General features: G+C 43.5%; 2 protein-coding genes across 2 annotated transcripts in view; one reads left to right on the top strand and one right to left on the bottom strand.

Annotated features, from left to right (window-relative positions):
* Nucleotides 1-21,534, top strand: part of LOC134296528 (uncharacterized) — a 334,978-nt gene that overhangs the window by 196,504 nt on the left and 116,940 nt on the right. The gene's annotated exons all lie outside the window — the stretch shown is intronic.
* Nucleotides 1-21,534, bottom strand: part of usp11 (ubiquitin specific peptidase 11) — a 35,260-nt gene that overhangs the window by 5,454 nt on the left and 8,272 nt on the right. Inside the window, exons 2-18 of the mRNA XM_062971677.1 lie at nucleotides 20,346-20,455; nucleotides 19,125-19,255; nucleotides 17,557-17,674; nucleotides 16,476-16,621; nucleotides 14,146-14,207; nucleotides 13,838-13,937; nucleotides 12,673-12,846; nucleotides 12,429-12,587; nucleotides 8,980-9,204; nucleotides 8,386-8,469; nucleotides 8,142-8,236; nucleotides 6,930-7,136; nucleotides 5,335-5,444; nucleotides 4,851-5,243; nucleotides 3,420-3,490; nucleotides 3,222-3,334; nucleotides 377-526 (exon numbers count right to left, since the gene is read on the bottom strand). Of these exons, the coding sequence (XP_062827747.1) occupies nucleotides 377-526; nucleotides 3,222-3,334; nucleotides 3,420-3,490; nucleotides 4,851-5,243; nucleotides 5,335-5,444; nucleotides 6,930-7,136; nucleotides 8,142-8,236; nucleotides 8,386-8,469; nucleotides 8,980-9,204; nucleotides 12,429-12,587; nucleotides 12,673-12,846; nucleotides 13,838-13,937; nucleotides 14,146-14,207; nucleotides 16,476-16,621; nucleotides 17,557-17,674; nucleotides 19,125-19,255; nucleotides 20,346-20,455 (2,448 nt within the window). The remainder of the gene's footprint in view (nucleotides 1-376; nucleotides 527-3,221; nucleotides 3,335-3,419; nucleotides 3,491-4,850; nucleotides 5,244-5,334; nucleotides 5,445-6,929; nucleotides 7,137-8,141; nucleotides 8,237-8,385; nucleotides 8,470-8,979; nucleotides 9,205-12,428; nucleotides 12,588-12,672; nucleotides 12,847-13,837; nucleotides 13,938-14,145; nucleotides 14,208-16,475; nucleotides 16,622-17,556; nucleotides 17,675-19,124; nucleotides 19,256-20,345; nucleotides 20,456-21,534) is intronic.

Raw genomic sequence — 21,534 nt, 5'->3', positions numbered from 1 at the left:
ATTTCAGCAAGTATCTCCATATCCACTGAAATCATCTTTACAAATCAAAAGGCTCTCTGGGAAAGGAAGAGAGTTTAGGGGAAGCTACAGCTTTGACCACAAGCACCAGAATCCAGGCTATGTCGCTCACATACAGAGCAGCATTTTCAGAATAACGCAGAACAGTTTAGGATGCACATCTAAGTGGAGCACAAAGCTCTTGGAATACCTCTCTGCCTTCTCAAATTCTGAGCTTGCCACAAGGACATCCCCTTGCCCTTTTGGCTGAATATTCTGTATCAGCACTTCAGTAGCACAAGTCATCCTGCAAAGTGGCCACAAGTTAAACCACCACCCACTGCTCAAAAGTTGAGCCCCCTCTTATCCCTTGACTCACTGAATGGGGAACTCCACAAGGGTGTCGAGCTTTTCCCTGGAGAATTTGGTGTAGGAGAAGCGCTTGAGGTGAATAATCAGGATCTCTGGCAGCGACCATAAGTCCAGCTTCTTGGTAGCCAGCTGGTGCTTCTTGCAAGTAGGGCAATACCTGGTTGAGAGGAAATATGTGTGAATACAAAGAAGCCCCGGTGGTGAAGTGTGTTAAAGCACTGAGCTGCTGAACTTGCAGACCAAAAGGTTCCAGGTTCAAATCCCAGGAGCGGAGTGAGCGCCCGCTGTTGCTCCAGCTTCTGCCAACCTAGCAGTTCGAAAACATGCCAATGTGAGTAGATCAATAGGTACCGCTCTGGCGGGAAGGTAACAGCGCTCGATGCAGTCATGCCAGCCACATGACCTTGGAGGTGTCTACGGACAAAGCCGGCTCTTTGGCTTAGAAATGGAGATGAGCACCAACCCCCAGAGTCAGACATGACTGGACTTAATGTCAGGGGAAACCTTTACCTTTACCTATGTGTGAATACAGTACTAACCACCCTCCATGAAGACTAGCAGTCAAACAACTTTAGATCAGAAGCAGGGCTTCTGTGCCAGATGCCTGGGAGCAGAAGCATGTGGCAGAGAAGGAAGGAAGATGAAAATAGATCTGGTTGGATGGAACAGAATATAGTAGCCAACTCCACCTGGCATTGTTATCATCCTTTATGTGCCAGGTCATGTTTGCCTTCCCTCAGGCATTTCATGAGTTCTGACTAGCTGAGCTTTATTTCCATGGATTACCATTAAGAGTAGTTACCCTGGGTGGGGGGGGGGGGGGGGGGGGAGGTAAAGCCTTCTATTGCAGATATGTTGAGTCACATATTGCTTTATTCCTGTTTAAAACTTTTGCATATTCCAGTTCTTCTAAGGCACCTTAAGGTTTCTCTTGAAAAGGAAAATGTGTGTAATACACTCATTCAGGGAGGAGCAATAACAATTCCATTTTGTAATTCAAGATAAGTCACAAAGTGTTCATTTTTTAAGAAATGAAGGGTTCAAGAATTATGGGAAAGCCTACTCATAAGCCCTCAGTGGTGCAGAGGTTAAATCGCTGAGCTGCTGAACTTGCTGACCGAAAGGTTAGCGGTTCAAATCCGGGGAGCAGGGTGAGATCCCGCTGTTAGCCCCAACTTCTACCCCTAGTTGTTCAAAAACATGCAAATGTGAGTAGATCAATAGGTACTGCTCCAGCGGGAAGGTAACGGCACTCCATGCAGTCATGATGGCCACATGATCTTGGAGGTGTCTACGGACAATGCCAGCTCTTTAGCTTAGAAATGAAGATAAGTGCCACCCCCCAGAGTCAGACATGACTAGATTTAATGTCAGGGGAAAACCTTTATCTTACCCTTACCTACTCACAAGGGGTTGGCATCTGAATTACTGGTTAACCCTGAATTTGTGTGCTGCCCTTACAATACACTCTCAATTTCTGTGCTTTAGATTTAAAAGATATCAACCAACTCCCTTCATTCTCAAGAATCATAAGACTCTTGTTGTGTATAGCCCTAACGCACTAAGGTAGGCCTCCTCAATCTGCACCCCTCCAGCTGTTTGGGCCTCCAACTTCCAGAATTCCTGACCTTTGAACAAACTGAATAGGGCTTCTGGGAGTTGTGGTCCCAAACAGCTGGAGGGCCACAGGTTGAAGAGACCTGGACAAAGGCAAGCTGTGGATGTATTAACACATCCCAAAAGACAAAAGGTTTGCCACTCTGATCTCAGAATAATAGAATAACAGAGTTGGAAGAGACCACATGGGTTATCTAGTTCAACCCCCTGCCATACAGGAAAAGCATAAAGTACTCCCGAAAAATAGTCATTCAGCCTCTTTTAAAAGTTCCCAAGGAAGGAGCTTCCACCACACTCTGAGGCAGAGATTTCCACTGTACAGCTTGTACAGTCAGGAAGTTCTTCCTAAAGTTCAGGTGGGATCTCCTTTTCTGTAATTTGAACCCATTGCTCCAATTCCTAGTTTCCAGGGCATCAGAAAACAAGACAGCCTTTCTCATATTTATACATGACTATCATGTCTCCTCTCAACCTTCTCTTTCAAAGGCTAAACATACCCAGTTCTTTAAGACACTCCTCATAGGGCATGGCCTCCAGACCTTTAATCATTTTAGTCACTCTCCTCTGGACACCTTCTAGCCTGTCAATATCTCTTTTAAACTGTGATGCCCAGAACTGGACACAGTATTCCAGGTGAGGTCTAATCAAAGCGAACTAGAGAGGCACCATGACTTCCCTCAATCTAGACACTATACTTCTTTTGATGCAGCCCAAAATCACATTGGCTTTTTAGCTAATGTATCACACTGTTGGCTCATGTTTAACTTCTTGTCCCCGAAGACTCTAAGATCTTTTTCAAATGGACTCTTGTCCAGCCCGGCATCACCCATCCTGTATCTTTGCATTTCATTTTTTTTGTCTAAGCGTATTATCTTTTGTCCTTGTTGAAATTCATTCATCTTTCTCCATGTGTGTGTATCACACAGATCTATCCCACGTAGCAGAGTTTGATATTGTTTCAAGCTAACTAGGCTGTGATCAGTGGATCTCAGACATAGTATTAGATGAGAAATGAATGTGGACAGTTGGACAACGATCTGTCTCAGATATTATAGGCTTGAAGGACAGAGAAGGAGATGCAACCAAGCTCCCCTCTATGCGTGCTGTAGTACTTGCTATCAAAAGACAGATTTTGAATGGAGCCTACCAAGTATGCATCTTTGCTATCATTTCTTTTAGCTCAGACTTTCAGTCCCCGTGGAAACGGCACATCCCACAGAGGCCCAAGCACTCACCAGGGGTTCTCCTCCTCCAGAGTCTCCACAGTGGTGAACAGTTCAATGCACTCCTGCAGCTTAACTGGGTTCTTCTTTAGCATGTAGCCCATGCAATCATGCTTGACGTAGCCCTGAGGAAGAGATGCAACAGAGTTGGAGGGGCTGCTCTGGTGCAGGAGAGAGGGGTCAGGAGCCTGGTAGGCCTTTCAAACTCACCTCAGCCTCAGCTTCATTGTAGTAGCGCTTCTTCATGTCAGAATCCCAATCCATTGCAAGGTAGGGTTGGGCTAAGCAAAGGAGAAAAAAATGTCATTTAACAAGATAGGAATGTCAAGCTGATCCTGTCATAGTTCAGAAAAGTGAGCAGAAATGGTTGTCCATAAGATGAGCACACAAGATGCCAAGGAGCTCAAGGAGGAGGAGGGTCATTTACTGTATAAGGGAAGAAAAAAACCAAATAAATATACAGTCTGTCCTCCATATCCACTGATTCTATTTCTACCAATTATTTTTTAAAATACAAAAAGCAAACTTTGATTTTGTCATTTCATATAAAGGCCTCACTATAACCCTCCTGTTCCTAAAATAGGTCATCACATTCCATATTAATCTAGAAGCAAAGACACTGAACAAACCATACCTCTAGGTAACATCAGTTACAAGACAGGTGAAGAGAACTTTCCAAGTTAATATTGCAGGGAGAAGGGGGGAGATGCTCTAGAGATGCAGCAATTCAAAGCTCCCCATCCCCTATGTGAAGCTCAGAAAGCTGAAATATTATTCTTTCTGTCAGATCGCCTCTGTACTCCTCAGCCAGAACATTGAATGCTGAGTGTCTCTGCTTCTTAAGAAGCATCTGAGTAAAACAATGTCTGAGCTTCTAATCTAAGGTAAAGGAAAAGGTTTCCCCTGACATTAAGTCCAGTCATGTCTGACTCTGGAGGTTGGTGCTCATCTCCATTTCTAAGCCGAAGAGCCGGCGTTGTCCGTAGACACTTCCAAGGTCATGTGGCCGGCATGACTGCATGGAGCGCCGTTACCTTCCCGCCGGAGCGGTACCTATCGATCTACTCACATTGGCATGTTTTCGAACTGCTAGGTTGGCAGAATCTGGAGCTAACAGCGGACACTCACTCCGCTCCCGGGGTTTGAACCTGGGACCTTTCAGTTTGCAAGTTCAGCAGCTCAGTGCTTTAACACACTTCGCCACCGGGGCTCCTTGAGCTTCTAATCTAGTAAGCATTTAATTCAAGGTGGTGATGGGTTGTTATTTTTTCAAGTTAGGAAATGTAGGGAAAGGTGCTTGGACCACACTGGTAGATCTGGGTTTCTTGTGGCAGCTTTCAGGACTAGCACAGGGGAGGGTTCCACTAGCTGCACCTCTGGGCAGAGTCCTTGTGAAAGCTGGGATGGAGTCTCTCTAGAACAGGCTTGGTCAAACTTCAGCCCTCCAAGTGTTTTGGACTTCAATCCAAGAAATCCCAGCCATCTTACTGGCTGTAAGGAATTGTTGAAGTCCAGAACACCTAGCGGGCCAACGTTTGCCCATGCCTGTTCTAGAAAATCTTTCTTGACATGGCCAGACTTACTCCAACAAGCATAAATGGACCAGGAGACAACCTCGTCACTCCAGAAAAAAGGACTTACAATTAAAGGAAAGACTGCTGCCCTCATCTTGGCTAGCCATTCGATCGCTGGTACCGTTCGAATTGACGTGATGGAGGGTGAAGAGCAACTTCTGTCGCTTTTGCGGCAAGCGACATTTGCGTTTAGCCTGGTTAGCTGTTGGAGGGCTGGGGCTGGAAGATGGTGTCTGGGGCGAGTGAGAGTGTCGATGGGGAGAAGGTTTGGGGCTGGGTTTCCCCTCTACTCCAGCCCCTTCCTCCCTCACAGGTGTGTCCAGTGCATTTTCCTTGGCTTCCAAACTAGATTCCTGGCTGTTGGAGCCTTCTGCTGCTGTTTCCTCCTCCTCCTCCTCCTCCTCCTCTTCTTCTTCCTCCTCCTCCTCTTCTTCTTCCTCCTCCTCTTCTTCATCCTCCCCTGTACATTGAATGTGGGAAAAGAAGGCAGACAAAAATGGCATCCAGTTCTTAACACTGCCTTCCCAAATCCCTTCTCCTACCATCCTCACCTTCACTCAAGCCATTGGGCCTCTTATTATAGAGATCTTCCTCAGCTACCTCCTCATCTTCCTCACTCTGATCCTCCTCTTCTTCAGAGTCCGGCTGTGTCACATACCGGCTGCAAGAGAAGGGTTGGGGAGATTACTTCCATGCCTTGTCCTGCAGAGGCAGGTGGAAGGTCTGCCAGAACTGTCTCCCAGCTGTGGCAGTAATACAAACAGAAGGGAGGAAAACCCAGAAACAGATGGTGGGTGAGATTCATGGGGAGAATTCTAATTAAGAAAAGCAGCAGTCCTCCCATCACATACTGCTAGGCATCATAGTCAAAATCAGTTTCAAACTGTTAAAATTAATTTAATTTCTTTGGTTCACCTACATCAATCATCAGATTTAAAAAAATAAATTAAAAAATAACTTTTGGCATCTCTTGGGGTAACCATGCGTTTCTAAGCCTGTGTAGGGGAGAAAAGCGTCACTTCCTGCTTGTGAAGACTTTGCTTTCTTTTTTGATGATGGAAATACACACACACCTGGTTACAGAACACCCAATGTCTGGAAATGAGACATTTTTCCCACAGGAAGCCTCCTGTTTCTGAATGCCAAGTGAATCCAAAGGCATCCATGCACAGATGAAACAAATGATAGATAAAGACCTGCTCCACGGGCCAAGAGCTGCTGCAGGCTTTTAGAGCTCAGAATTACAACAGCCATGCTGCCACAATATAAATAGACACTCAAATGAAGGTTTTGAAATCCCAGGTTTGGCAAGATTAAAAGCCACTGGTCCAGCATACTTTGCAGGACTACTTTAGGTAAAAGCATAAGCAACAGCAAACCAGTGTTTCCAAAATTCTGGTTTACTGCCAATTTTGCTTTTACTCACAGATTAGTCCTGTAAGGTATGCTGGGGCAGTGGCTTTTAATCCAAAACAACTGGAAGTGTTTCCCAAACTTTGGTCTTCCAGGTGTTTTGGACTTCAGCTCTCAGAATCCCTTATCATTGGCCAATGCAGCTGAGGCTTCTGGAAATTGAAGTCCAAAACACTCGAAAAACAAGAGATTGGGAATCCATGCAGTAAGCTATTGGGAGTCTTTGGGAGAGAGGAGGATGTCCCCCTTTCCTTTGTGCTGCAAAGACATCCTGAATAGCAAAAACCATTCAGTTTTATAGAATTTTTACGGCAGAGATAAGAAACCTATAGCACCCCCAAATGTTGGGAGTCCCCACTCTCATCACAGCCTTTACAATAGCTAGGATGGCAAGAACGTGATATATCACCCTAGAATGGCTCTGCATACCATTTGCTTGAAGACTGGGGAAACACAAGGGGCAGCTGAACCCATTAGCTGTTTACAGGATTGTCCTCTTGGCAAATAACTGACCAATGGGGAAACAGACTGCTAGGTTAGATAGTCCCTCAGTCTCATCCAGCCAAGGGATGACGGGAGCTGCAGTCCAGCAACAAATAGAGGGCAATAGGGTGATATGCTTCTTCTTCTTCTTTTTTTTTTTTTGCACTCCCCGCTGCATCACAAGAGTAATGGCGGCCATCAGGCAAAGGTTCAGGTATGGGGAGAAGTCAAGACCTTCGAATGTACTCACGAGAGACGATGAAGCAGGAGCTGGTAGATCGCCTCCCAGGAGAGCTGGTCCCTTGGCACAGATACCAGGAGTGGGTGACCAAAGAGCACAACCCCATAATAGGTGTCGCTGTAGTCCCGGCCTTGGGCATGCTCTCGAAGGTATACAGGCAGCACCACGGCATCAGCGGTGGAGGGGTCCTCCAGGAGGGACACAGACACTTCATATCTAGTGGGGGGTAGAAGAAGATGGAAGATATACAGGAAAAGAGAAAGGAAGCAAGCAAACAACAGAGATATCTATATTCTAAACTAAACAGAAGAGTGACCTTTTGAACACAATAATCAAAAAGACAGAAAATACACTGAGACACAATAAGCAACTGAACACCCCACAAACAAGAGCAACACCCATCAGAGAAGAATAGTCTCAACACAGTGCTAAAAAGACTGTGGCAACATAACTTTCTTGGGGCGGAAGTAGCATAACCAGAGTATGTGCTTTGTTCCACACATATGATGGAAGGCTCCATGAAGCCTCAATCACACATAAATGTGTATTGTGAACCACTTTGAGTCCTCCCAGGAGTGAGAAAAGCAGTATATAAATGCAATCAATCAATCAATCAATCAATCAATCAATCAATCAATAATGCCCCTGAAATTAAAATGCAACATTTATTTAAGCCTGTCTTTTCCAATGTTATAACATCCATTAGCCCTAAGTATCATGGCTATGGCTATATAGAATGTCTGGAGGGTACCAAGTTAGTAGTAAAAAAATTGCTAGAGAGTACCAGATTGGGAAAAGTTGAATGAATGTACTCACTTTATGCTATGAATACTGATGGTAAGAAATGCAACAAAATGCTTTTGAAAGACTAACTGCTTCACTTCTCATAAATTCCTAGATGTCCTCTATAGGGTTACTTTGGAGAAAGACTCCCGTGTTTGTTTTCTTTGTTCACAGGAGGATACTTTCCAATCCCACCCAACATCAGATGCCACACAAATAAAGACCTTCCCTTCCTTGAACAGAGGTCCTTTTGCTGGATCTCAAGGTGCAGGAAGACAATACATTTATTATTATTATTATTATTATTATTATTATTATTATTATTATTATTATTATTATTATTATTATTATTATACTACAGTGGACACCTGGGGGTTGGTTCCTGGCTTTTTCACCTTCAACTCCAACTACTAAGATTCTCCTATTCTTAAGACTCACATGAAGATGTCATCCCGGTCCAAGATGCAGCTGAGGGATTCTTCCATCTGATAGATCTTGTAGAAGCGGTGACTGAACACATCAGCCACCATCATCTGAGAGAGAAAGTGAGATAAGCAGAAAGGGAAATGAAGGCTGTTACTATGGAGGGGAAACACAGAAGGCACTCCCGAAGTGCATAACTCATGAACAAGTACTGTCTATACATAACACCCCAGCCCCCCGCCTCACACCAACTCCTCACCCGTTCGGCAGGCACCTCCGTGTGCTTGGACAGGGCAAGACAAAGATCAAGCACCTTCCCAGCTTTAGGGACAATTAATCTGTGCTGTAAAGAAAAAGAAAAGAAGGGGAAGTTAATCTACCTAAACCAACAGCCAAAACTAAAGAATCCATCCACAGCAGGGAGATAACTGTCTCAGAGGCCAACTTCCATTTCCTTTGACATTTATTTATTTATTTATTTATTTATTTACAGTATTTATATTCCGCCCTTCTCACCCCGAAGGGGACATTGCCAACACACAACCAGATTCAGGTTCATTCAGCCACTATTGCCATGTGCATCTGTATATTCTTTCCTTCCTTCCAAAGAACAAATAAGGAGCCTTCTACTGAGCCAAAGTTTCTCCTCCTTCTTACTCAGTCTTGCTTCTTACCCCCAAATGACACCAGTTCTTAATATTCACAAATAGATGCCTTTCCTCATCCAACCCTCAAGATTTAAGAATTAAACCCAGGGCTGCCCCCATGCACACTATGGGCTTGCCAGCCCTTCCCACAAATCACAGGCTCAAACCTATCAATCAAACATTCTTTCCAAAAGGCCAGCCGGTACCTGCTCTGGTTTCTTGGAGGGGTCCATGGACACAAAGAAGACTTCCATCACACGGTCTTTGCTGACGGGGAGGGGGGCACTGAGGTAGCAGAAAGGGTCAAAGGTCACAGACACCTTGCCACATTCAGGGCAGACCAGTGTCGACTTGAAGAGCCCATGGAAGATGTCGACAATGATGGAGTTGTTGCGACGCTTGTGGTTGCGCCACGCTTCCTCCGCTACTTCCTGGAGGGAGAAGGAAAAACAGTTTCCCTCTAGCACACAATACACTATTTCCAAGGAGTTATGTTACAAGTTATGTTCTATATCCCCAGAAATGAAGATGTTAGATTTTTGTTTTTAACATGGAAATTAGCTGTTGAAAGGTTAGCAGCCCGAGTCTCTGTATTAGGAGAGAAGAGGAATAAAAATGATGATGATGATGATCATGATGATGATGAAGAAGATGAAACAGCTCCATACTTTTTTCAAAGGGAAGTAGCTCTACCCAGCTTCTTGCACCCCTCCTTTCTTCCTCAATCCTCTCTCAACTTTGAAATCTTCAGAAGCAAAAGAAATACTCAACCTTCTCTGCCACCTTGTGGAAAATGCAAGTGGTGGAGAAGATGGGATTCACTCTGCCAGCACCGAAATGGGGCTTCATTTCCTTGCTCCACCGCACCAAGCCTTGCAGCTTAGCACTAACTGGCAGTGCAAAGAGATGCCCCAGTTTTTCTCAGATAGAAGTATTGGGATAATGGATTATGACCTGTTAGGATCACAACCTAATGAGGATTATGACCTGTTAGGATCACAACCTAATGAGGATTATGACCTGTTAGGATGATAACCTATTGAGTAACAGAGTTTCAAAGGTGTTCCTTTAGTTTATTGGATAATGGATAATCGCTGCACACATAGATATTTTGTTTCTGTTCGATGCTTTCAACAGACAAAGATTCAAGTAGGCTTCTTTCAAAGTAACGTGTTTGTTTTACTCATAACTTCATCTATTTAAATATACAGGTACATTTCTTGTCAAGTTACACTTCAAAATGTTTCAGTTAGCATCTTTAACTTATAATCTTTAACAGTCTCTTCAAAACTATATTGCTTTGTACAGCTCTCTTTCATAACAGTCTACTTCCAAGGAAAACACAAGCCTCAACAGTTTTCTAACTCCTAACACTGGCTTCTGCACTCTAACAGATTCAAGCCTCAACTGTCATCCAGCTTCTAACATTGGCTTCTGTACTGAAACAAACATGCCTCAACTGACATTTCTAACTGCCATCCTTTTTAAAAACTGAACATTCTAAACAGTTACTGAACCAATCACGTGGTCTTCCCACTGTGTAAAGCACATAGAGCTAACTGCACACCAAATAAGACATACACTTCAGGACATAAATTGACACATTATAAAACAGGCAAAACATTAAATAGAGTAGGCTTGAGAAGAGATTCCCTATGTTGAGAGGGGGGAACACACGACCTTCCAGATTGTTGGACGTATTGGACATACACTCATGACCCAGGGAAAGGCAACTCTGCCATCAGAAGCCATATTGTCACTCCCAATATGACCAGAAATGATATAATTTCATATCTCTTTTTGATTTTTGGCTGAAAGACGCTGGTTTTTCTATGACTGAAGGACAGGAGGCAGTGTGGAGTTAGGAGACACAAACTGCTATGTTTTTGTTGTAGTTTGAGTGGGTGTTCTGTGCAATTGACCATTTAAAAAAATGTTGTGGTCAAGTCTATAGCCCAGGGTCATAGGCAGCCAACAGGCCACAATCCCCTCACCTATGATTTGCCCTATACTGGGAGGAGATGATGGGAACTGTAGGCCAAAGCATCACTGAAAGGCCAGAAGTGTTATTTCCCACCACAGGTTCTTTACATTGCGCAGGCAAATCCTCAAACGCAACCCTATTACGCTCAACCGCCTTCAAATAATTTCTCCGCAGCCAATCCATGGTTTCTAACAACCTGCATGGAAGTTTGAAATGTTGACACCCATTAACCACACGAATATAGTCCAGAGTGCTGAGAGTTGCAGTCAAAAACATCTGGAAGATACTGAGTTAGAAAAAGCAAGCCTAGAAAAAAGGCATCAGAGAGTACTTAACTGTTGTTCCTTTGTCTTCCCTTCCTGCACAGATGCAACAGGGATTTTCCACATGCTAATTGTGCCCCTTCTACTTGTGATTAAGGTCTGAAAATCCTGGGTTGCCTTAGTAAAAAAGGCACCAACTCTCAACTGTTGTCTTGTTTCACAACTGGCAAAATAAAGGACCCTTTCCCCTTACAGCATTATAATTCCATTACCAAGGACGCACCCTATATAATGCTGGGTTTTATACTTTTGTCAAGTATTGCAGAAACTCTGTAGGTAAGAATATGAAATGCTCCCCTCACAATAAATTGTAAACCCAGGACGTGTGTCCTGGTCAGCTCTGACATCGAGGATGAATGGTTGGAGCTGCAGACCAACAGCTTTCATCAGCCTGCACAACAGAGTACAGTAGCTGCAGAAGGAGAACCCTTAGCAGTACACACCACATCCCAGCAGGAGGAGCAAGCAGAAGCCAGTACTTCAGGGCCGGCTGCTGACAGGTTAATGGCTCCTTTTCATGTGCAATTTTGCAGCGAACAAGCTCAATTACGCAGGTCTGCCAGGTTAGCTGAGAAACAAGCTATCCACAAGCAACACCTGTGGCCTTAGCATAAAAACTCTTCACTTCGCAGTCTTGTTGCTGGAAGCAACACCTTGCTGAATGGGGTTATCATGAACTCGTTGTGTGATTGGCTTTGTGAACCCTGGACCTCACTTGGGCTTAAGTCAGGCTGCAATTGTTACTTTTGGGTTTGTTTGACCTCAGCATTTAGTCACTGACGACTGGCTTTGATTTATGAATCCTGCGTATGTACTTGAATATTGACTCTCTGTGTTAAGAGCATGAACAAGGCAGCACCACGACAACTCCATACAACCATGACAGCTAAAACTGAATCATGGTAACTGTGTAATACAAAAGGGTACTAACTGCGCTGGAAGACTGCCCTGAGGATCCAGACCACAAAGGATCCAGTAGATCAGGCATCTTCAAACTGAAGCCCTCCAGCTCTTTGGGCCTCCAATTCCGAGAAGCCATAGCCAACTTGTTCAATGATCAGGAATTCTGGGAGCTGGAGGCTAAAACAGCTAGAGGGTCACACTTTGAAGATGCCTGCAGTAGATTAAAACCTAACTGTTTATACAAAGGCAAGAAAATGGACATTCAAAAGATAAAAATTACAGGCAGAAAAAAATGCATACATGGATAGCTTGTGCTCCAAATTGTAATTAAAAAAACAAACATAAAGAGGACCCATTTTCTCAGACTAAATTCCAGATTAGAAATCAACAACTTCCTATTTCCTCCCACCACAAGCGCGCGCATGCAAACACACACAGAGCTCACTTCATCTGGTCGCCCTGCTGCATCCTTCAGCTCTATATACTCTTTCTTCTTGATACGATTGAGGTCCTCATGCAACCCATCAAGCAAGAATGAGAGAAGTTCTTGGGAATCGTGCTGCTGGTACCCAAGGAATTGGGAGGCAAAGTGGCCCACTTTGGTCTGCAGGGGAGAAGACAAAATGGTGGGTTTTAGACCATAACGGTAGGAGAGGAGGAGGAGAAGAAAGGACAATAAGAAACCTCACCTTGAACATCCGGGGCACGATGGAGCGGTGGTGGCCTGACCACTGCTGCTTTATAAGGTCAGCATAAGCCTCAGCAATTTCGCCCTTCATGCCCAGGGGGTTGCTGAAGTTGAGCTCATCCAGGTAGCAATTGTTAAGGAAGTACTCAGTAAGAGGGGGCACGTTGCTTAGACACTGAAAGAGAGGGAACACAACTATCTTCTATAGGGAGAAGTTGTATCCCAAAGTCCAATTGCAAAATGAAGCCATGAATGGACCAAAAAAGATCTTGAGAGTGTCACTTTTTGGACTTTATGAAGTATGTTGGACTTTAGGACATGAAACAGTCTTGCAAATATTCAGCGAACTTTCAAAAGTTGGGGAGGTGTGGCTGTGTATGCAGTGGAATTTCTAGATGGAAAGTAGTCCCTTCTCCCACCACAACCAAATGATTTCCCCAGGCAGGAAGCAACCAAGCCTTGAAGCTGAAAGGCCATTAAATGCTAATCAAGGGGATTAATTGCAACATTCACACTTTTCTCCAGCAGACAAGAGTTCTTTCTCCCACTCTGGATCTTCCATAGATATATAAACCTCACTACCCTAGTTTCCAATATACCTCACAACCTCTAAGGATGCCTGCCATAGATGTGGGTGAAACATCAGGAGAGAATACTTCTGGAACATGGCCATACAGCCCAGAAAACTCACAGCAACCCTGTGTTCTATATTATTTCATCCACTTTTTAATTCCTGTTTCCCAGTCTTCTACTTTAATCGTTTCCTTTCTTTTTTACTGTTTGTGTCCAGGTAGAAAAAACAAGGCAAACATGTATAATGTTTGTGCATTAGCTTTACAAAAATAAATAACTAAATAAATAAAACAGAGCAAATCCCACTTTGTTCTGTCAACCCCAAATCCAACTAGCCTCACAGAATCAAAGATGTTTCCATATCAACCACCTCTACATTGAAAGAGGGAGATGTTCAAAATATTTTCTAGGATTTGATCCTTTACTGCCCACTTCTGGGCAGACATGTATCTGCAATGGCAGAATATCACGCAGCCAGGACAAGTTGAACGCAAGCACAATTCTTGTCTTGTTTATTGTTCAACCCTCCAGGAGCAGAAAGTATGGCAGCAGTGGGCCAGCCCTACCTGTCAACCGTCCATGAATCCTCATACCTGTAAAGCAGAATTCATGAAGCAGGTGTTGCCTAGGTTGGTAAGGCCACAGACTCCCGGCTGTCCTCGATACAGTTCTTCCTCCTCAATGGAGTTCTTCCTAAGTGAGACAAGAAAAAAGGGAGGCTATGAAGAACAGAAAATGGCACAAGTGAAGGAGAACTACACACCCCGACCTCCCAGAGCTCGAACTTGCACAGCAGTACCCCTAATGTGGCTGCCTCTCTGAAGCCCAAAAAGAGAATTGGATACAAGAAGGGGTATGCATGTATTATTTAAACATGCAAACACAAGAAGCAAATATTTACATGATATGTGGTCTTGAGCTGGGCCAAGTGCCATCTTTACTCCTGGTTTCCATTATCACCACCTAAAAGAATCAAAGGGGGGGGGGTGTGAGGGACAAAATGAAAACACAGCAACATATTAAAATGCAGCATAGACCATCAGTTAAAAACACACAACACAAAAACCAGTTAAAACATCAGTTCAAAAGAACATATTAGATCAATGCATATTTAAATAACAACAACAACAACAACAACTTTATTCTAGTATCCCGCCCCATCTCCCTTAGGGGACTCGGGGCAGCTTACATAGGACCAAGCCCAGCCATATACAATAAAATACATTCCAATTTCAACAAATTAATACATCAGAACTATAATAACTGAATAAATCCTAATTTAAACCCTTTCAAGCAATGGTTCTCAACCTATGGCTCCCCAGGTGTTTTGGCCTACAACTCCCAGAAATCCCAGCCAGTTTGCCAGCTGTTATGATTTCTGGGAGTTGAAGGCCAAAACATCTGGGGACCCACAGGTTGAGAACCACTGCTTTAAAGGCACAAGATTCCTTCTGAAATGGGAAGCTAAGCTGGGTCAGTCTGGTTACTGCTTAGATGCAAGATCACTAATGAATAGCAGATGCTGTGGACTACATTTCAGAGGAAGGAACTGGCAAAAACCATCTCTGAGCACTTCTTGCCTAAGAAAACCCTGTGAAATTCATGGGATCGCCATAAGTCAAGAAGTGACTTGAAGGTACATACAGACACAGTAGCCATTCCTTCAGGGAAAAATGGATGGAAAATGGAGTTAGGCTCTACATAAACCTATACTGAAATTCATGGAGAGTCATCAACACAGAGTACATAAATAAACATTGGAGTCATTAAATTCGCTCTAATGCACTTTAAGCAATGTCAGTGAAGGTGTGTACAATATAACTTCTTCAATTCACCCATATAAATGTGTTCTGATCAGATTTTTTCCTCAATTTTAAACTGAAGCTACTCAGTGAGGTGAGAAAGGTCTCCTGTACATGTTCTGATGAACTCTCTGGTATGAAAGACATTCCAAAACATAATATGGCTTTTGGAAGAAGATGTCTAGACTATATCTTTCCAGACTATGTCTAGACCAGGCATGGACCAACTTTGGCCCTCCAGGTGTTTTGGACTTCAATTCCCACAATTCTTAACAGCAGGTAGGCTGTTAGGAATTTGGGAGCTGGGACTCCAAACACGTGGAGGGCCAAAAGTTTGCCCATACCTGGTCTAAGCTATATCTTAAATCCAATATAAACTTTTAAAAATGTTTGAGGAGTTTTCTAAAGCTTCCCAAGCATTTTGCAAATGCTCAATCAACAATCAGCTCAGATATGCGCGTACCAGATGAGCAAGGAAGATAAAAAGGCACCCATTCACGGCCAGCTGCAGGCACAGGACTTGCATTCTGACGTAACAATCATAGGCAGAAGTACTCTTCCAATTTTGCTAACTCCTCCCCACCCCAATGCCTTCCTGGTGCTCTGGGCTGTGTCTCCTCCAGCCTCAGTCTGAAAGATTACTGGCTGATGGCTATGCTGGCTGAGTATGATGGGAGCTGCAAGTCGGGCCGTTTAGCACCTGCCAGTCTGGGAAAAGTTAATTCAATTCTGAAAGCGAAAGCTCTTATCTTTTATTAGTAAATGTGTTTTAGCAAGTTTGCCCCCAGTGGCACAGCGGTTTAAACCGCTGAGCTACTCAACTTGCTGACCAAAAGATCGGCAGTTCAAATCCAGGGAGTAGGGTATGCTCGTGCTGTTAGCCCCAACTTCTGCCAACCTAGCAGTTCAGAAACATGCAAATGTAAATAGATCAATAGATACTGCTCTGGTGGGAGGTAACTGCGCTCCATGCAGTCATGCCAGCCACATGACCTTGGAGGAGTCTACAGACGCCGGCTCTTCTGCTTAGAAATGGAGATAAGAACCAACCCCCAGAGTCAGACACGACTAGACTTAATGTCAGGGGAAAACCTTTACCTTTACCCTTATGTTTTAGATGTGTTTAAAGCCATTTTAAACCACTTAAAAATAATACTGCCTCTTGATTTTTTTTTTTAACTTTTACAAAATAGGGTTTTGGCTTAATCTTGTTTAATTGACCATATGATGCCCTGGTTCCCATTCTGGGTAGGCAGGGGTAAATAAATGAGTAAATAAATCCCCTTATGCATCATCACTGGCCAACGTGGCCAGTATTGATGGGTTCAGGCCCACCTGGAGGGCCCCAGGCTACCTCACTCAGTATGGATCTGAAACCTGGGGCCTTGCATGTCCAAGACAGCTCAACCTGTGACTGCAACTGTGTTACCTGCCCTGAGCTGAGACAGGCATCCAGCACCGTCGTCTGCAAGTTCCGGAGCCTCTCACAGGAACCGTCTGAGTTTTTCACCCAGAGCCTTGTCTCATCTTCAGCCGGGATGCAAAACTGGCGCCGTGCTTCCTTAAGTACTGTGTCTGGGGAGGGGAACACAGAAGAAGTCACCTCCCTGTAGAAATAGCCATTGCTACAGGGATGACAAGCTGGATTTCTATGACTGCTGTATCACTTCCACACTGCCCTATATCCAGGGATCCCAGAGCTTGTACACTGTGGTGTCATTCAAAACAATTCACAACCAGTTCTTGGGATCCCAAGGGCAGGCAAAGTTGCTCCTCCAGCTTCACCTCTAGCTGTTTCATCCAGCTGTGCTAGACAGTGGGGCACCAGGTACATCTATGTCCCTAGCTCCTCCCTGAGGCTCTCAAGGACCCAATCCTTCCCTCTGCTCTGAACCTCTTTATAGACTTCCTCCTCCTTCCCTGACTTCATTAATAATTATTATTATTTCTTACCCGCCTCGCCTCATGGCTCGAGGCAGGTTACAGCATAATTAAAACTCATAAACATTGTTTGTGTATGTGTGTGTGTGTGTGTGTGTGTGTATATATATATATATATATAAACTTATTTCTATAAAATACACAGAACAGAGATTAAACACAAGACACGAGTTTTAAATTTATGCTTAAAACTGGCTCCACATCTTTCAACAATTTTAACAACCAGGGCTGAATGGCACTACTGGATACAAACAAGAAAGGCAACTTTAAAACAAATTATATGATGTCAACTCCATCGAATAAAACAAAGTCAAGACGAGATCACTGGCCGACAAAAACGTGATTAAAGAACTATCTATGAGCATCAAAATGAAGCTAGAATTGGTGGCAATCAGTCCTCCAATGGGAGAGTACTCCACAACTGGGCTCACAGCAGAGAAGGTGCTGTTGAGGTTCTCCTCATACAGTATTGTTCACAGATGAAGGCTGCCTTGACAGATCTCAACATCCAGGCACCTATGCTCAGGGATTTCCCCTTCAAACATCATCTCAACCATTTGTGTTCTTACCAATAACATCCATGCGGCTAAACTGGGATATCACAAAGTTGTCCATGTCATTATGCTGGCAGAGGTAAAGCTCCACCAGGTACACCTCCACTTTCTGCATGCTTGGAAGGTCGACCACCTGAGAAAGAAGCATTGCCAGAAAGATTAGCATGCAATCAGAAGGAGTAGTAGGAAACTTGGAACACCATGCTGGAACACCATGCATTCTCTATCAACACCTAGGAACTTCCATTCTTGGGAACACTATGTATCAGCTGAGAACAGGTTTGGGAACCAAAATCATGAATTTTGCTGTGATCTGTGGATAGGTCAAGGATTATCTGCGACGAGGGAAAGTGACAGCTCTGCATTAGGAGATCAGTCACCTCTAGCCACCACCACTACCATTTTCCCACCCAGAGATTTTAAAAAGGTGTCAGTGCTTCTTTTCGATTCTCCCTGAATTAACAAAGCTTTTGCCTTTTGCCACTGTAGTCAGAGAAGGGGTGGTTACTACACATATATATATATATATATGATTAAGAGTCAGTGATTATACTGACCCATGGGCAAGTTGACCCAGGTTTTTTAGTTCAATTTGACTAAAATTTTGAGACTTTGACATAAATACATATAGCAAATACATATAGCAAATACATATTTGGTCTGAAAAGAGCACCCTATCAAATGGAACTGCTCATTAAGACCCCATCCAGACTGTCATATAATACAGCTTGAAACTGCATTATAGGGCAATGCAGATGGAGCCCTAGTGTACCCAGAACCACAGCTTTTAATCTTTAAGAAAAGAGGCTTAAGATGATGAGGACAGAGAATGATGGAATACTAGCAAGGAATTAGTAGAGTGTCTATTGGTAAGATAAGATGCACTACGGAACCATTAAAGTTTGGGGTCTCATTTTTACCACCAACTCAAGAGATCAACCATTCAGCTCTCAGCCTCCCTGTTCCCCTCCAACATCTATACGATGAAGACGCTACTTCAAGGACCCTAAATTCAAGGACCGCGGCTCTGGAACTCACTTCCTAGAGAGGTAAGATCAGCCCCCTCCTTAATGGCCTTTTCATCAAAAATTAAAACTTTCCTGTGGAGCCAGGCCCTACCAGATGAATGATAACAGGCACTGCCGGATAACTGCTGGTAATATTCACCTCTGAATGCTTTGTTGGTCCTGACAACTGTGACATGACCTTATGAAAATTGAATGTCATAGGAGCTACATAACTTATTTTTACAAATAACCTCAGTGGCCGGAGGTTAGGAAACTTTTTAATGGTATTTGTTATAAGTTATTGTTTTATATCGGGTGTTCAAATTGGGTTATTTTTTAAATTGGTGTATGACGTTTTTAGTTGATTATGTATTTTATGTATAGATGTATATGTATTTGTGTCCTTTAATCCTTTGTATGCCACTTTGAATCCCACCCATGGAAAAAGTGAGATGGAAAATAAATAATCATAGTAGTAGTAGCAGTAGTAGTAGTAGTAGTAGTAGTAGTAGTAGTAGTAGTAGTAGTAATGATAATATAATAAATCCAGCCATTTCAAACCAGCAAACTCCTCACCTTGCGTTCAATGGCTGGCTGGTCATGCTCAGTTCCATACCAGCTCACCAGCTTGTTCCAGACCTCTTCCGGCACCAGAACATATTCCTCATGCTCCACCAGCCTATCCTTCAGACGGTACGACTCTAAATCTGCAGGGAGGGGAAGAAAAAAGGAAGTCTAAATCAAGAAGGAAAGCCCACCAGTCACAGAAAAGGTAAAAATTGTGAAGCAAGGATGAGCAGCATGTCATCTCTGGAGGTTCTGCAGACCTATGTAAACATTTTAGAGGAAGTCCTCCCTCCCGTCAGTAATTTCTGACAAGTTGTTCCATTATCAGTGGTTGGGAAGAAACTTTCCTCCCTTTGCAGAGGAAGGAAAAAAATCCTGCATCATAGAGAGGTATAGTGGTTGACAAAGAATCTGAATGGTGATCAAGCTGGCAGCTGCCACCACCATCTGATAACAGGCGTCTACCCGGTGTGTTTCAGGAGGTCCAAAATCATGCCACACAAACCAGAGGAAATTCCCAATAGTACTCTATAACAATTGCTCCCAGGATAGCTCCAGTTTCATGAGAAAGAGCCAAGCTTTGGATTGGAGGCAGGTGTTTTGCCAACAGATATGTTTGCTGCAAGAAAAGAAAAGCCCATTTACCAGCTTCCACTGTACATCTGCCTTCACAAGACCGTAAAGAGAAAAGCTCTGGCAGAAATAGTGGTAGAGTGGTAAGAGCAGTGGTTCTCAACCTGGGGTCCCCAGATGTTTTTGACCTTCAACTCCCAGAAATCCTAACAGCTGATAAACTGGCTGGGATTTCTACGAGTAGTAGGCCAAAAACATCTGGGGGGCCCAGGTTGAGAACCACTGGGTTAGTTTGGGAATGAGACAGGAGAAACTCATGGCCCTTCCACACAGCCATAAAACCCAGAATATCAAGACAGAAAATCCCACATTTTCTGCTTTGAACTGGATTATATGACAATGTGGATGCAGATAATCCAGTTCAAAGCAGATATTGCGGGATTTTCTGCCTTGATATTCTGGGTTATATGGCTGTGTGGAAGGGCCCTGAGTCCACACTGCCATATATATTCCAGTTCAAATTAGATAATGTGGGATTTTATTCAGCGGTGTAGAAGGGGCCTCAGGTTCAAAGTCCCAATTTGTCATGAAGTGGGATATATCTAAAGGGCAGGGGAGAAAAGGTCAATAAGAGACAGAGGGCAAAGGGGCCGTTACCTTCAAAGAGCTCAGCGTTGTTGATCCGTCCAGGGAAAGAGCTGGAGTTCTGGTTTCCAGATTCCACATAGGCTTTCCATTGTTTGTACCAGTGGTTTTCCAATAAATACCTGAATGAGAAAGCAGAAAGATCTAAATCAGCACTGTCATGTGTAAAGAGAAACAATGAGCAATTTTCTTCCCTCTATTTTTCAAAGGACCAGGAATAGGATTTCCTGCACCAGAAAATCTAGCCCTGGATCCACAACACAGACTCCTAGCATGATTCCCCTAGTTCATGTTTTATCCACTAGTTGTGAACTCATTTGCTACATTTCTTCAGCTTCAAACTTGGCACTCCTCACATGTAATCACCGCATTATAGCAGCCATCTCTCTCCTTCTTTATAGAATTGTTGTATGATTTACTCAAGACTAATATGAAGCCTTTTGAACTTGATACTTAAATCGAATTTACTCTTAATATCCAACTTATAAGTGGCCTGTTTACAAGACTCAGTTTTAATTCTCCTTGGCAGTAAATCAATACCATGGCCTGGAATTCCCCTTCCTTCCTAGTCAAAGGCATGGAAGAGAAACCCACATTCATGGATCATTATTTAATGCCCCAATTTTACTACCCTTTTTTACCCCAACCTGATTGAGTCAAACTATGAGGTGTATGGACCACCTAGCACTACTCCCTGAGCATCACTGTACCCACTTGGGAATACTGCCAGGGGGAAGAGGTAATCCCCACATAGGTTGCTGCCACACAGAAAGCAAGCAGAGAGCAATCTGATAGTATCTGGGGCATCCTACCTGGCCCTTCTGCCTCTACTGATCACTGGTGCTCTGACAAAAAACTACTGGCATTCTGAAAAGCTCCGCAGAACCTTAAAGGCGTATAAATATACTGTAGTAAAAACTAGATGTGTTAATGGCCATTTGCCTCCAGCAAAAACTGTTATTTCCAAGCAAATATGACTCTCATGGACTGAACATGTGCACCTGATGCTTTCTTATCCCCAAAGAAACCTAAAGTGGTACACCAAGGCAGGAAGGCACCCCAACTTGTGAACTGATTTACAAGGCTGCCATAGAATTTACTAATTTTTTTCAGCAATAGAAGTACCATTATAATACAATTTACAAAATCAGTAATGTTCTTATACATGCCTTAACTCCTCTATACTCTCTTCTATATATAT

The sequence above is a fragment of the Anolis carolinensis genome, chromosome 2, assembly GCF_035594765.1.
Source record: "Anolis carolinensis isolate JA03-04 chromosome 2, rAnoCar3.1.pri, whole genome shotgun sequence".
NCBI lineage: Eukaryota > Metazoa > Chordata > Lepidosauria > Squamata > Dactyloidae > Anolis > Anolis carolinensis.
The sequence above is the reverse complement of the archived record's forward strand: the minus strand, read 5'-3'. Positions and strand labels throughout refer to the sequence as shown.